This window comes from Ochlerotatus camptorhynchus, unplaced genomic scaffold (assembly GCF_037179485.1).
Source record: "Ochlerotatus camptorhynchus isolate MF236.1 unplaced genomic scaffold, CSIRO-AGI_Acam_v1.1 ptg000099l, whole genome shotgun sequence".
NCBI classification, from domain to species: Eukaryota; Metazoa; Arthropoda; class Insecta; order Diptera; family Culicidae; genus Ochlerotatus; species Ochlerotatus camptorhynchus.
In genome coordinates this window covers 1345884-1361737 of record NW_027040589.1, presented here as the reverse complement: position 1 = coordinate 1361737, position 15854 = coordinate 1345884, and the positions used below count along the sequence as shown (strand labels likewise).

The 15854-nt window shown below is 44.3% G+C and overlaps 2 protein-coding genes across 2 annotated transcripts in view; both read right to left on the bottom strand.

The window, feature by feature from the left end:
• LOC135698963 (protein peste-like) overlaps positions 1-11762 on the bottom strand; it is a 51404-nt gene extending 39642 nt beyond the window's left edge. The window contains exon 1 of the mRNA XM_065219127.1: positions 11116-11762. The gene's annotated coding sequence lies outside the window, so the exon portion shown is untranslated. The remainder of the gene's footprint in view (positions 1-11115) is intronic.
• Positions 11763-14053: 2291 nt separating this feature from the next.
• On the bottom strand, positions 14054-15511 carry LOC135698945 (uncharacterized). The gene has a single exon (XM_065219092.1). The coding sequence runs from the start codon at positions 15509-15511 to the stop codon at positions 14054-14056; it is 1458 nt and encodes a 485-aa protein (XP_065075164.1).
• Between the last annotated feature and the right edge of the window lie 343 nt (positions 15512-15854).

The window sequence follows — 15854 nt, the reverse complement described above, 5'->3', positions numbered from 1 at the left end:
GAAAGGCTACCTTCAAGCAGCGAGCTGCAGCCCACATGAGCATCCATAGGAGGAAGAAGCCGCACCGCTATTGATCGGAATCAGTAGCTCTTCGTGAGTGGCTGTGGGCCATTTATGCCATGCGCGTCATACTAAAGAGTATAAACAGAGAGAACCCCGCTCAAATTCCTATTCCTACACAAAACACAAACTCCTGCTGCAGTTAACTAATAAGATTTATTATATAAGACCACGTAGTCCTACGTCACCATTGCGTACAACCCCATAGGGCTGTCCCTTGTAGTTTTTTTTTCACGTAGGATTACGTCTTTCGGCAACATATTGGGGGTGCAATTTCAAAAAACCAAAATTGACCGCATTACGAAAAGTGGTCAGGTTTTGACCACATATAACTCTGTCAATAGCGGATGGATTTTAATTCTAAACAAGTCAATCGATTAGAAATTTAGCTACGAATCTGCTAAACTGAACACTTTATTAATTTCCCATAGGTCACTATTGAACATTATCATCGATTGCCTACTAAAAGTACTTTCCCTAACACAGATTTCAAAATCGAATCCCATCCGGTCTCACTAAACGGTGCTTATTCAATCACCGCGTGCGGCGGTGTCCAGTCGGTCGTTATCAGCAGCAGCAGAAGCAGCAGTGCTTTCAGCGCGTGGCGTTGTACATTTTTCTCCAGTACACAACGAAAGGCTCCCTCCCAAGTAAGTTAAGTTAAGTTTTCTTTATTAGAGAGGCTTTCAGCCTGGGGCTGGTTCGGCTCCGTCCCTTCCAAGTAACAATTTATCAGCCTTTTGTCTTTCACTCTGGTTTAAAAAAATAATTTAATGCAGAGCTCTATCCCTCTATAAAACTGTTCAGTAAATCATTTTTTTTTTCTCTGGTCGGGACCTAACACTACTGCGACCAGTAAATTGATCTATTGTAGTATATCCCGTGTCCTTAGTTTAGTGCATGTCGTATTACTCCATCACTATTGAGAAATGATGAAGTATTATTCGATTTTTTTACAGTTGCCACTCTTGCATTTATCGCAAGGATCCGACTCTAATTGAAAGGTCCCGCTATTTATACCCTTCGGAGTGTTGAAACACTCTCCAAAGGCGCGCCCCTTTGTCAGTCAAAATTGGATTCCTTAGCAACAAAATTAAAGTATGACACCGATAATGACCATGCATCAGAACCCTAGTCTTAACCACTTCAAACTAGGGAACAACGAATAGAAGATTAGGAATCACATAGGTGAAGACTAACTAACTCATTTTTTCCGTATTTCAAGATCATCCTCGGTACAGGTAACCCGAGGACTTATCACTATCAACAAGGCATAAAAAGTAACAAGGACTAAGATGTGTTCTTTGGATTACTGAAAAATTCTATTCCCCTAGTTGAAGTAGCAAGGACTAGGAATCGGTGGTAGATCTTACATCCCGTAACGTACCACGAAAAGGTGATCTACCCACGTTACGGGGTCAGTAAATCAATTGGTATTTGTTCTATTGAAGTCATGACAAAATACTTCATGAAAGTGTTTTATCATTATAAAAGCAATTATGAAACCGTTCGGTTTCAAACGGGATCAAACAGCATATATTGCGTTTTGGTGTCAATGAAGTGTATCACAAAACTTCCCACTGATCACAATGATCCGAATAGTATCAGTGTCAAACTGGGACTGCGGAAAACTGCTGACTTCAGAAGCTGTCCGTCAGCTGGAAATTGGCTGCCTTCCGAACCACAGCAACGATTTCATTCGGCGAAAGGGTTAACTGTTCCAAAAATTCCAAGCAAGCGCACATAAACTTCACCGCATCATCCGGAAGAAAGGAAACTTTTCGGGAACGATTGAGCTTCCACCTGTTCTAAGTTACGTAGATACACTTCCTGAGTAACTGCTTCCAATAGATGAATTGCCCTTATCAAGCATGTCTCGCAACTTGTTGATCCAAAGCTGGAGTAGAACATCGTTGCAGATGATCCCTACTAAGATGAGAAACCTCGTCGAAGACATCAAGTCACGTAAATGTTTTGTTTTTGGAGACTGCATTCCAAGATTAAAGCCCCATTCAGGCTGCTCAGGTGCCGGCCCGGATGGGAGAGGATTTGATTGGTTAGACGCTAGTTGGTGCAAATCCCGTTCCGTCCGGTTTAGTACCTTGAAAGGACCTTAATTCCGCATTTTTCCGACGAGCAGTATCTTTCAATAGCGCAGCTAAAAATAAACCTATAGTAAAAATCAAACAGTTCTAGGCATTGCATAAAATCGTTTGAAATTATTGAAAAAATATTCGATTGAAATTATCGAAACAAAATATGATTTGCGAAGAGCCAACCGATAACTGTAAGAGGGGATAACTCTTTTTTCTCTAATGGTCAGTTGATAATTCAAGAACAACATGTGAAAAGGGCATACAAGCTTTTAGTAAACAAACCTTCTTATGCTCTTTTCTTGCCACCCATATGACATCAACGCAAATCATTAACATTAGCGGGTAGGGGAAGCTTTCCCCTTCCCGATGATGTTGTTGGTTTGCGTAGGCGACGCTCGGTTGGCGAGAAAAAGGCCCACAAAGGTTTGTTTACAAAAAGCTTGTATTCCCTTTTCACATGTGGCTCTTGATTTTTTTTCCTTTGGTTTGTTTTCCGTCGATCTTGTTTTCCGTGCTGAGCACCAACGCTACCGACGCCAGGGAGGCAGCTCCCACACCTGGATTCTACCTAACGGCCCATCAACTCATGAACCGGGGACCAACGCAACGGCTTGACTTCCCTTCCGAAGGAAGGCGTGATCAGAAATGTTATGCCACAGAACATCCCGGCGGTGCCGACTTTGATTGAACCCAGGCCTGCTGGGGTGAGAGGTAATCATGCTTACCACTACACCACCGGCGCTGCTTGTCAGTTGATAATAACGCATATTCTTTGGGGTGCTTACCGTTCACTCGAAGCAAATTGCTTATCGGCACATTTGTGCGACGCGTTGTAGCTGAATGTTGGTGTCCTTTACTTTTTCGTGACTACAAAAAGCCACTCGCCCCATGGTGTCAATTTTGAATGATTTATTGCACCAGGTGCACTGAGCTGCAGATACATCTTTGGGATCCGGTGCACTCCAAGGGTACTCCTTTTCATACCTCGACGAATATTTTGTTGTCATGATAGTTTCCAGTAATTTTCCCAAATTTCACCCTTCTTATTTGTTAACTTTCCACTAGTAAATCGCACGGAAAACACTTTTCAAATTTGTTTGTTCAGCGTTGAAGTCAATGGATGAGGTCCGCAGATCAAAACACGTGAAATGAATGCAAAAGATTCTTTGACAAGAGCGTTGGAGCCGATCATCTTTAGTAAAAAAAACACACTGTACACGCTTACTTCAACTTACTCATCGGGTGAGTAGATCGTACTGTATTTTGTCTGATGCATTAGGTTGCCCATAATGAAATAGTTTTTGCACGGTCTTTTTCGCGAGAGAAGAAGAACACAACAGACAAAAAGAAGTAAGTGGTCTTTTCTTCCGCTTAGGCTGAAATCGAGAATAATACCAACAATCAATACGAAACTAACGATTTTAAATTGGCTCACATAGCCTATTGGTCCCAAGCAAATCGATTAACGTACCCCATTCTTGTATAAATTCCAGTACTACACCATGTTTGTTTTGATTCGTTATCAAAGTTTGACAGATAAAATGAGGGATTAGTGGATTTTCCTATGTTTCGAGGGGTGAATCGATTAGCTTGGGACCGAAGATAGTACCAGAGCTGAGCCAAAAAGTTGAGCACGTTTCTTCGGGACCTGCTGGTCTTAGAGTTACCTCTATGATAATACTACACTGGTAAATTAAACTATTCCCATTTTGCTTGAAATTTAATCAATTTGACATTAAGCTCAGTTTAATCATATCGAATGATTCAAAATTAATACTCTCTTTCTAAAAAATAATCATCTGATATTAAACCCAGTTTAATCATGATTGATTAAATTGAAAATTTTCTTTTTTTAGAATAAATTTCAATCATTTTTTATTCTATTATAATAATTTTTTATTGTATTTTAATCTTTTTTAATTATATATTATTATTAAAATAGAATAAAATTTAATACTGGAAAGATTATTTCGAATTTAATCATGCATGACTACTGCCGAAGTAGTCATGGCTCGGACTCAATAAGGTGAAGCGGGATTCTGCATACTTTTTAAACTTTTTTGATTTAATTTATCTTTGAGTGTAGGAGCACACGAACCTTAAGCAGTGGGATGAATTTTTCTATATTTGCGGAACGTTGTTGCACCGTTACAACCGAGGGGGACAGTGAAAAATTTAGAGCAATCTAGAGTTACTCTGAGAAACTCTCTTGCTCTCTGGACGAATCTTCCTATCATTGCTAGTGGAATTTTTTTCAAAACGTCTTATTTATTTCTTGACAACAATTCGAGTGTAAGGTTCGTTTAAGGCTTTTTGAAATCTTCAGCTGGATATATAAATCTAATAAGTCTTGTTTGTTTTGAAAGTGATGAACAGCAGCAGAAGACTTATAGCGAATTTGTTTATTATCCAGCATTTTACGAGCGCTTATGGCCGCCACAATCTGGCTGAGTTTTTGGTAGGGAACATACAATTTGACGTTTTAGGGAGAGGTAGCTCATCGATTCTTCCGGTTCGCCTCCTAGCATCGTGCTATAAGGTACCAGGCGATAACCAGGGTAGTTGATCGATAGCTCGATGACGTCATTTCGTTGACGTCTGCAATGGGAAATTCTCATAGCAGGCGTTGACGATGGGACGTTGTCGAGTTGTTGAATAGCAACTATCGTGGTAACTCACCGATTACCTGTCGATCTGCCAAATTTGGAAAGACGTCTGCATTGAATTGTCTAATATAATAATATTCCGCCCATTATATCACAAGAAATTGCGAGTAGCTGAGTGGAATGGAGATAAGTTAAGCATTGGGTACAGGACCAAGTCTCCCCTGGGTGGTGCCAAAAGATGAGCGCAATAGAATCATCAAGTTGCCATAAGGCACGGAATGAGACTATTACTTGGCTGGGTAGTCAAAGTCTTCTATTCGTTAGTCATTTCAGGTGGATTAGAACAGGTTTAGGTGGGCGTTGGCCAGATTTGGATTTTTCAGATGTAATCCTGGATAGGACCCTGTCATTGAACGTCGCGTGAAAGTGGAACTAAATGAAGGCCTAAGTACTTTTTCGTAGTTTTTAGTTTTCGGATTTGAAAGATAGTCGGTTACAGTGGCCTGCTTACTGAGCAGAAAAACGCGGTCCCAGATCCTTACATATCAAAGAGATTTATGGTAAAATCGCTTGTGTATCGTGTATTTTGCGAAACTCGTTGTTGTCGTTGGTTCCGGGTTTGAATGGATACAAAAATTTGAGCAACGGTATAATGTGATATGAGGGGCTTGGTGGCCTTAGAGCAACCGTTTTTGCATACTGAGCAGAACATCATGAGTCTAATCTCAGGCCCATCCACATTCAAGATTCGTCAATCGTTTTATTTGTTAATATGACTACATGGTAATAACAGCAACTCGGTGATTAAAAAGGTGCTCGTCTGCCTAGTGGCAAACGTTTTTGCTTACTGAGCAGAAGACCGTGGGTTTAGTCCCAAGCTCCTTCGCGTTATATGATCGTTAGGACATCAATTCAGCTTATCGTTTACCAAAACGAACCCTGCTGCAAACCCAACGCTCTTATCCAACATCCCAGTGATTCCTCGTGGAAGTGCAGAGGTGTTCTCGGCTTCCATCAAAGCGAGTGTCATGTCAACACAATCCTTCCCATTCCTTTCTTGACCTGTGCTCGGGCGCGGCCGGCGCTGGTATTGCCTAATTTAAGATCACCAGTTTTTACACATTGAGGATGATTGCTAGTCCCAAGCATCGTCTATTGGTTCGCTGTGTAATTACAGCTGATCTGGCAGTAACAGAGTAGCAACCGTGGGCGGTCAATCAAGCTCAAGCTCAAGCTCAAGGGAACATAAAATTTGACGTTTGGGTTGTGTCGTTTGACGTGTAAACGTTCAAATTTGATCGTTTACACGTCAAACGACACAAGCCAAATTTCAAATCTCATGTTCCCTACCAGAAACTCAGTCAGATTGTGGCGGCCATAAGTGATCGTAAAATACTGGATAGGAGTTGAAACCAGTGTGAAACAGAACTTTTTGTCAGTGCGAACCTCAACCTGAGGTAGGTTTTAAAAACAAACGATCAAACTGACGTTTTTCAGAAAACAAGCGTAGCCGATCTTGATACCCGATCCAGGTTGGAACTGAATAATAAACAAATTCGCTATTACAGTTCACTGTTGTTGATTTTAACTGTCTTGAATACTAAAATCCAAATCAAACATCGGAATACAGAATAATGTTTCCTCCTCATCGGAGTCACACTCAGGTTGCAGCTTCAAGTAAGCCGGAAAGCGGACAGTAAGTTTTTATTATAAAACAAACCAGAAAATTCATTGTAAATAATCTCTGCCTTTTCTCAGCCTTCTTAATCATCTAGCGTAACATTTTAAAAGGTCCTACAATCAAAATATTAACAAACCAGAAATGGATTGTAAACCACCGGCCTACTTCATATATAAGAAAATCTATGTTTTTTTTCTAGCATTTTTTTTTCTTTATTACCCTGATTTTAGTCGTAGGCTAGTTTATCACGTTATATATCAGATGGTCAGGCTAGATCCTGCCTCAAAAAATAGGTATTAGTTTAACATTAACGTGACGCATAACTGGCTCTGATTACCCAACGAATGAGACAGACAACATTTTAAAAACTTAATGTAAAGTGAGGATTACATCGGTGCTGTGGGGAGGACTGGGTGCGCGGACAAGGTAGAGCTCCACCGTGGGAGACAGTGCCCCGTCCGGCGGAGAAACCCCGACGGCAGAACAAATAGAAAGGTGAGGAAAACACGATCAGCGCAGCCAACGTTGAGGGGTCGTAACCAAGCAGATTACTGACGTTCTCCGGGAGTCCATGTTGTTCGTGTAGCTTTTGGAACTCCGGGCAGACACACAACTCGTGTTCCACCGAGGCGGGGATGCTGCAAATTGAACAGGAGCGTACGGTTTCGTTGATCTTCCTCAGGAAAGCGGTCCGCGATTGGAACCATTCCTGCTGCCAGGTTTCCATAACGCCTGACGTCAAGGAGGGGTACGTTCCTGGTGTAGCGGGGACGGGATGCACCAGATCCCGCCAGTCTGTCCGCAGCCTCGTTTCCGGGAACACTGCAGTGTCCGGGGATCCACGTAAAGACGCTTGAAGGTGGGGCGTACCGTGAAATGGCTTGTATCCAGGGGTGGCTCGGGGCTTCGGCTTCCAGCGCTTGGATGACGCTGTGTGAGTCAGTTAACACGAGGATCGGTTGATCTTCCGGAGTGATGGCTGCGTCTAGAATAGCTGCGGCTTCAGCGGGAAAGACGGAGCACTCCTCCGGTAGACTTTGACTCGTTGCAGTGTTCGGTCCAGCCACTGCCCGAGAAGCTCTGCAACAGAACGTCTCAAAGCTACAGAGTTATCTCCGGCTTGGAATTCTCTCTTAATCCGCATGAAGAATACTGTTACAGTCGTTAAAATGTCGAAGAATCAACCGTCTGCTCTCTAAAGTTTGCATTTCAATAAGTGCACACCGTTGATCGTAAGGTGGTAGGTTGACGGGAACATTCCAAATTAGATCCCGTAAAGCGTACCTGACGAAGCGTTTCTGAACTCGTTCGATTCGTTGGATGTGAACATTATGATGATTCAGCTTCATTTAGATCATCGACGTTGAGGAGTGAGGTTTTCGGTCGTTCGCTTGGTGCAGCTCGGCAGTTTCGAATAAAACAATGATAGTAAGCAATCATCCGGATAAGGGACAGGAAGTTGGAAAACGAGCAGGTACGCGACGTGCTTCTTGAACTGCCGCAGATGGTTGATCAAATTCGCTAGCTCCTACCGGCCAGTGACGTTGATGAAGGTGTAACCATTGTGGCTCATGCCACCAGAGATCGAAATTGAGTATCACATGTGCAGTCATCCCACGAGATAGGCAGTGTGTTAGATTCTCCAGGCCGGCATTGTGATTCCATGTACAGTTCTGGGTGGTAATTTGAATCTTGTAAATACGGTTTGCGACGAAGGTGTTCCATTCAGAAGGCGAACCGTCGAGCCAGCCCAGCCAGATGATTTTACCTTATCGTATAATTCTGCTGCCAGTAAAGCTCCACACAGTTCAAGTCGAGGAATGCTGAGTTGTTTGAGAGATGCAACCCGTGATTTGGCGGAGAGTAGAGCTACATTAACCAACCCAGCGGTATTAGTGGACCTGACATAAGCACAGGCACCGTAGGCGAGTTGTGAGGCGTCGGCAAAAATGTGGACTTGGACGGTTTCAGGTTCTGGTAGTACAATGCAGCAACTGATGCGGAGATTGTTCAGGTTTGATAGCAGTGATTGATTATTGATCCATCGCGTCTGGTACTCATTTGGTAGCTCACGATCCCAGCTCCAAAGTGCTCCCTTTTCGTCCTTCAAGTTCCAAAGGTTTTGCATGAAAACTTTAGCGGTCGTAACAACTGGACATACTAAGCCAAGCGGGTCAAAGGGGCCTGCAATAAGCGAGAGGGCAAGCCGTTTGGTGCGTAGGTTTGCTGAGTCCGACGGCAAGTCAATTTTGTAGCGCAGGCAGTCAGTTGATATCTCCCAGTAGAGGCCAAGTGTGTTGATTACATGGTCACGGTGAAAGTCTACTGATGTCTGCAAGGCACGGTTTTCAGGTGGAATTCCGTCAAGAACAGCTTCATCATTTGAGCCCCACTTACGTAGCTGGAAACCACCCTTTGTTAGGAGTCCTACTAAGCTCGATTACTTCCGCTGCGATGTTGCCTCCAGAAAAGAGATCGTCCACGTAGAAGTCTTTCTTCAGAACTGGAGCTGCTAAAGGGAAATTAGAGCCTTCGTCATTGGCCAACTGAATTAATACCCGTTGCGAGAAATGATGAACTAGTAGTGCCATACGTGAAGGTCTTTAACCTGTAAGTTTCCATCGTTTAGTCTCGAGAAGGCTTCCATACGATGAGCTGGACTGACGTGTCTCGAGGATCGACAAGACCCTGGCGATACATCATTTTAACATCTGCGTTGACCGTATGTCTTCTTGAACGGTTGGCTCAACCATAAGTGCATCGTTGGCCCTGTAAGAGTCTTACACGAGGCGTCGAAGGCGACCCGTAGTTTCGTGGTTGCGCTGTCTTCGCGAAGCACCGCATGATGAGGGCAGATAAAAGCGTTTGACGTTGGGCTCTTCGTAGTCGTGTATCCGCTCCATATGACCAAGGTCGAAGTACTCGTCTATAAGCGCCTTGTACTGCTGGCGTAGATCAGGATTCCGGATTAGACGACTTTGTAGCAGATGAAACCTACGGACAGCAGTCCGACGGTTATCGGTAAGTTGCTCAAGAACGGCTTCCTTGAAAGGTAAGCGAACGAACTACGTATCGGCCCTCCGTGGTACGCGACACGGTTTGACACAAATGCTGCTCGCAGGTTTGCTCTTCGACGGAGTAGGTGGAAAGTGAACTGTCCTCGATTTTCCAAAACCTTTCCATGAGGTGATGAACGTCTGTGACGGTAGCGATGTTTGCGACAACTGGAGGATTGGATGTGCTAACGGTGGATTTTCCTGACACTACCCAGCCAAATACTGAGTTTACCAGCACCGGCAGATGGTCACCGAGAGGAATTCGGCCAGGGAACTCGGAACAACTCGAACAATATCTCGGCTCCGATTATGATGTCGATCGGGTTGGTGCTATCGAACGATGGATCGGCAAGTTGCATGTCAGGTGGGAAGTCCCACGTCGAAGTGTCGAAGGACGTAGATGATAGGTCTATGGTGACGCTGGTGTGGTACTCACCAACTCGTGAACGAACGATGGAAGTGAACTTCTGTTTGGCTTGTGTAGATGATTGGCCGATGCCACTGATTGGAAGGTAGATCTTTCTTCGCTGAGCCTTCACACGTTGTGAGAAACGTTTCGTTATAAAACAGCACTCGCTTCCCGCGTCTAGCAGAGCACGTCCGAAGTGTTCGACGCGTAGTCGTTTCACAATTGGAAACCGAGTACGCGTAAATGTGATGACTTGATATTTATCGACGTTCGTATGCATTCAATTTTCCTGGCACCATATAGACAGCGACTCAATGTCAGCTTGCAGAGCACAGCAGTCCAGAGGTGATTGTATCGCTCGAAAGATTGTCAGGTCATCCACCTACAATATCCTTTCGGAGCACAAAATATTGCAAAGGTCATTAACGAATAACACAATCAGGGGACTAAATTGCTTTGCTTGTGGCACACCCGATGGAATTGCAAACTCAACGTATTAGATAGATACGATTCCAAACAATTTATGATCCCAGATGGTAGGCCAAGGCGATCCATTTTTAAAATCATGAGTTCGTGCGCCTTTCGAGAAATCAACATAAATAGCGTCCACTTGTTTCCGCTTTTCGATTCTGATGATGAGCTTATTAGTATACGACATAATATTCAAGGTAGTCGAGCGTTTTTTTTTCACGAATCCGTGCTGAATCTTCAAGATCACAGGTTCGATGATTACCCGCCGTAAAAGCTCTCCATAATTTAAAACACTTTTGTACCGCAAAGTGCCATAATTCCACGCATTTTCGAAAAAATCAAACTAAATTTTTATCGAGAATATTTTGAATTAAGATCTAGATTTTCGATAGGTATTATTGACTAGCGTATGGGAAAAATATAAATTCCTAAAATATTACATCACACTCTAAATTGTTGAAAGAAATGCGCAGAGTTACACGACACGCGAAATTATGGCACATCACGATACTTATCCTAGAGGATGCCCGATTGAATCTTCTGGTCTTACCCGTAGCTTCGTTGGACTTGCTTTTAGCATTACTAGAGAGACGACTTCTCCAGAGACTTCTCGATATTCTCGGCTACCGTTGAAATATTCCTTGGGTATGGAAATGATTTCTGAAAAATCTGGCAGCACTGCCGCACGACAACATGATTTGGCAAAACAAAACTATATACACCCAAAATGACTCACCTGCCGCAGCTATCGAGAAAGACTTCCTATCGCGGTCGGTGTGCTGTTACCATTGATATCGCACCAGTCGACCGAGTGCCGATCGGTCGTCGTAATCGTCGTTCTTGCTACAGCCCCGCAGTCAATGTCAATGTCACGTGCACTAGATCCCACTGGAGCCGGTTCAAACGCCTACGCATTCAACGATTTACAGATGCGAATCGTTCGAAATTTTAATAACACTCACTCGATAGACTGCTCACAGCTGATAACGGCAACGGAGTACTAATTACTTGCAAAACGAGTGCATCACAGTCAGCTGAGCAAGATCCTTCTGAATGGGCGCTGTAGGGTAAGTTTTCCCCTAGGTATTTCTCACAACACCAACCAACACGCCAAACACACACACACGCGATAACGTAGCACTGTTTCCTCAATGAGACGCTGATGCGACTACACACCACAGATCGACGCACTCTGCCAAAATTTAACCAAACTTAATTGCTTCACTCAACTAATTCGATTTTCTAAATTACGTAACTTGCCATTCAAACATGCAAAGAAGTTATCAATCCTCTCTTTCACTAGTTGCGTTTGAAACTGAAACTGGTCCCATGCTAAGCTTTCTTCTTCCCGGGTTTTCGATTTGGCAATATGGTCGGTTACGTCCGCTCCTTCTATTTGCACATCTGCTCGTTACGACGACCGTTCTAGCACTGGTTGAATGTCGCCGCGACGCGTACGGTATAAAATGTAATTTAGGGGGTCGTCAGCGGTCGGTCGGTCGGTTCTAAGTCACCGGTGAGCGCGCGCGCATAGTTTGGATGCTACATATGCGCTCTTCTGCGATGCTCTTTGGTGGGCCTGTATGGGAAGCGAGTGCCGAAAAATCAACAACGAGAAGCCGACAAACCAGCTCTGCTGTAGTCGCGAAAATCGGGGACCACATTATGCAACCAAGTCGAAACGACTTTTTCTTGCAAGCGTACCATATGAAAAAAACGCTTTGTTCCGACTTCCACTGTGAGGCCGCAAATGCTCATTTCGCGAGCCCGCACACACTAGTAGGAAGGTTTGTTTAGAGCGGAATTTTTTGTCTCATCGCGCAGCATTGTCGAATTCTACAATCCATAAAATAGCCGGTTCTTGGAGGTAGGGGTGATCGAATCGGCACCACACTTTCTTCTCGCGGAACCTGTGAATAAAGGCAAAAAAATAAAACATCATTTGACTGCAGATTCCTATCCGTAGATGTCATTCTCACACCGTACTAGTGGGAAGTGGCGGAGGAGGTTCCCATTAGCTAGGTTAGGAAGTAATGCAACTTAATTCTCGCGATGCACGGGGCGTACAGGTACTATAATACTAATGGAGTAACGAATCAAGATTCCTAGAAATAGCAGAGGCACGCACGTCACCGGGTGGTTACGAGAGGTTACGAGTGGCGTTGCTAACTGCAACTTTGTTAATTGCTAGACATTGACTGTAACGATGAATGTTCTAAATTTGATTATGTTCGATTGTTCCGGGCGTTTGAGATAACAGAAACGTGCATTATTTTTTTTTTCGTACGGCGAAAAGGGGCTCTTAGGGTGGGTCAACTTTACAACCCCAGACTCCCAACTGCGGGGCAACTTCAAAGCTTGTATGCAAAAATAAATAGGAAACGGAGAAAAACTATTCATTTTAGTGTTGCGAAAATATCAAAACATCAAATCTCACCAAAGAACAAAATTTTTTGCTAGACAAATATCAACATGCAAACAACTGCGGTTGATATAGCAAGCTGTGATATCGCAGCTCGGAATATCAAGCGAACAAAACTCACCACCTATCTCATCAAACTGTGGTGAGATTGAGTTTCATGACTTTTGTTTTACACCCGAACGCAACCGAAACTTCCAAAACGGCTGGCAGCAGATGCTTCGTGTTTGCCATCGGTGATGAGATAAATGAGATAGCACTATTATCACCGACAAACCGACATGAATGATCATACAAATTACAATGAAATTTCTGATCAAAGCACAAAACTGACATCTACTAGCCACGAAAACTCTTACAAAATTTATGAGTTGGTTCGTGTCTAATCCAGAGCGTAAAATTATTGACTGCCTAGGCTGAGTGTGAAAGCACTGCACTATTCAATCCATTGCTATGTGCACTGAGATGCCAGATTTTTTTTCTATGCGATTCCGTAGACTTATTTAAATCTACGGATTTCTACGGATTTTTTTTTTAGTCGAAGGTGATTGTTGGGGGAAGGAGGGAGTGTCCGGAAATCTTTTCAGCAGACAAAGAAATCACATTCCGCTTGCAATTCACGAACGCTAAAAGCTAAATTTCTTTATTAATACAAACTAAATATTAATTACTTCCTTAAAAAATACTCACATTGGTATATCCTTTCTCCTTTTATTCCTCCTCCAACTATGAAAATTAGTATATAAACCAAATTCACACAATTTAAATAAACTAACAATTTCTGGCCTTCTTGGCAGCATGAATTGCTATTTCTTTCTTCCTTTTCCGATTCTTCTGTCTACTCTTCCTAGCAACCTACACGGTAAGAAAAAAGTACCCAACGGCCAGTTCACTTTTACCTACTTTTGACTAGTTTGTCTCATTTTCTCCTTCTAATGTTGTCAAAAAAGAAGGAGCAAAATCACCCAACAGGGGTAGTAAAGTGTGGGAACCCAACGTTGGGTATAACCATATTTACCTACTGTTGGGTACAACTAACTTACTTTTGGTTAAAAAGCTAGTGGAAAATTCCATACGAACTGCACACAAGTTAATGAAAATTACTTTGACCCGATTTACCTTCTTTTGGGTTCCTGCACTATAGTGCCGAGATGAGTGAAAAGAAGTTAATTTTGGGTACTTTTTTCTAACCGTGTATCAAAGACACTCCTCCAGCTGTCAGTTTGTTTTCTTCGACGTTATGGCACCGGTTCGGTCATTTAACCGCCTTCACTGTCCGAGGGGTTTGGCGCGAATTACCGCAACAGTTCCCCGACCCGTAAGGTTGGTCCGGCGTCAGCTCCGGTTTGGTTTTACTCTCTGCAACGTCCAAAAGCGCCAACGTTGCCACCGGACGATGTACCATCCCGTCAGCAGTCTGCACTACCGCGTCACGCACTCGTCCATCCTTTCCTACGACCACCTCGGCTACGCGTCCTCGAATCCACCCATTGCGAGTCTTCTTCTCCACGAGCATGACCAAATCTCCCACTTCGATTGGCTTAACATCCTCGAACCATTTGGTGCGTCGTGCGATGGTCGGAAGGTACTCCCACACCCACTGGCGCCAAAATTGGTCCACCATGACTTGGCAAAGGTTCCAGTCGGTTCTGCAGGTCTGTTTAGGATCAGCAATTGTACTCGGAGTCTGCACCACGCCACTCGAGCTCAAGAGAAGGAAGTGGTTCGACGTTAGGGCTTCCTGTTGCGAACTCTCCAGGGGAATGTAGGTCAGGGGCCTAGAATTCACCATACTCTCTGCTTCAACCAGTACCGTTGCTAGAGTCTCTTCGTTCGGGGTACGTGTAGTGTACATGTGTGGCACTCCAGGAGGGTTGAATACCCACTTCGTGTTCGCGTTGGTGAACGTCCTAGCAAGCTGACAATCGATGCTATCCATCTCTTTCTTTAACTCGTTACTGGAGCCCACGAAGTTCGTTCCCCTGTCACTTCGGATCTCGACGGGTGCGCCCCTGCGTCCAATGAAACACCTGATCGCCATGTTGCAGGATTCCGTCGAAAGTGTATGTATGACCTCGAGGTGCACCGCACGTGTTGTCAGGCACGTAAACAACGCTACCCACCGTTTGGCGGTACTTCGGTTCACTCGCACTCCAATCGGCCCGAAGTAGTCGATTCCCACGTAGGAAAACGGTCGCACGTACGCCTGCAGCCTAGCTTTAGGAAGCGGAGCCATCCGGGGTATTGCTGGAATTGGCTTCTTCACCTTGCACAACGTACATTCTTTCGCCACCTGGCGCACAACCGTTCGTAACTGCGGGACGTGGAATCGCTGTCTTATTTCATTCACGACAGTTTCGCCGTTCGAGTGCAGATACCGCTGGTGGTACCATTCGACAAGGAGACGTGTTACTCGATGCTCCTTCGGTAGGATTACTGGAAACTTGGTGTCGAACGAAGCGAACGTTGTTGCGGCAATCCGGCTATCGGAACGTATGAGGCCCACTTCATCCAGATAAGGGGACAGCTTGCGAATTTGGCTATTTCTCTCCAGTGGAACCTGACGCCTTAGCTGCTTCCCATACCCCCTTCTTAAAGTCGCTACTTCGTCTGGAAACCGCTCTAGTTGAGCCCAATGCAAAATTGTTGTTTCCGCTTTGTTCAAGTCTTCTTGTGTCAATGATCCGTCCAATTGTGCTTCTTTCTTCACCATCCGCTTCAAATTCTTCGTGTAGCGATATACGTACGCCACCGCTCGGCACAAGCGCGTCCACCTTGAGAACCGATCTCAAAATGAGCTGCGGAACGTTGATCTCCTGATGCACCATGCACGCCCTCAATTCTTCGGTCGTCTCGTCGACAGGATGTACATTCGTAGTCCACTGATCTTCTGGTAGATACAAATCATCTTCTCCACGGAACCAGCGGCCGTTCTGGGATAGGCATGGCCCTTTGCCCCACTTTGTAGCCTCATCTGCAACATTTTTCTTGGTAGATATCCAACGCCATTGCTCCGCTTTCGATTTGGATAAGATTTCTCCCACACGGCAAGCGAC

What these genes read in the sequence shown, in the direction of transcription:
- LOC135698945 (XM_065219092.1), bottom strand. Translation starts at nt 15,511, where the DNA reads ATGGTGAAGAAAGAAGCACAATTGGACGGATCATTGACACAAGAAGAC.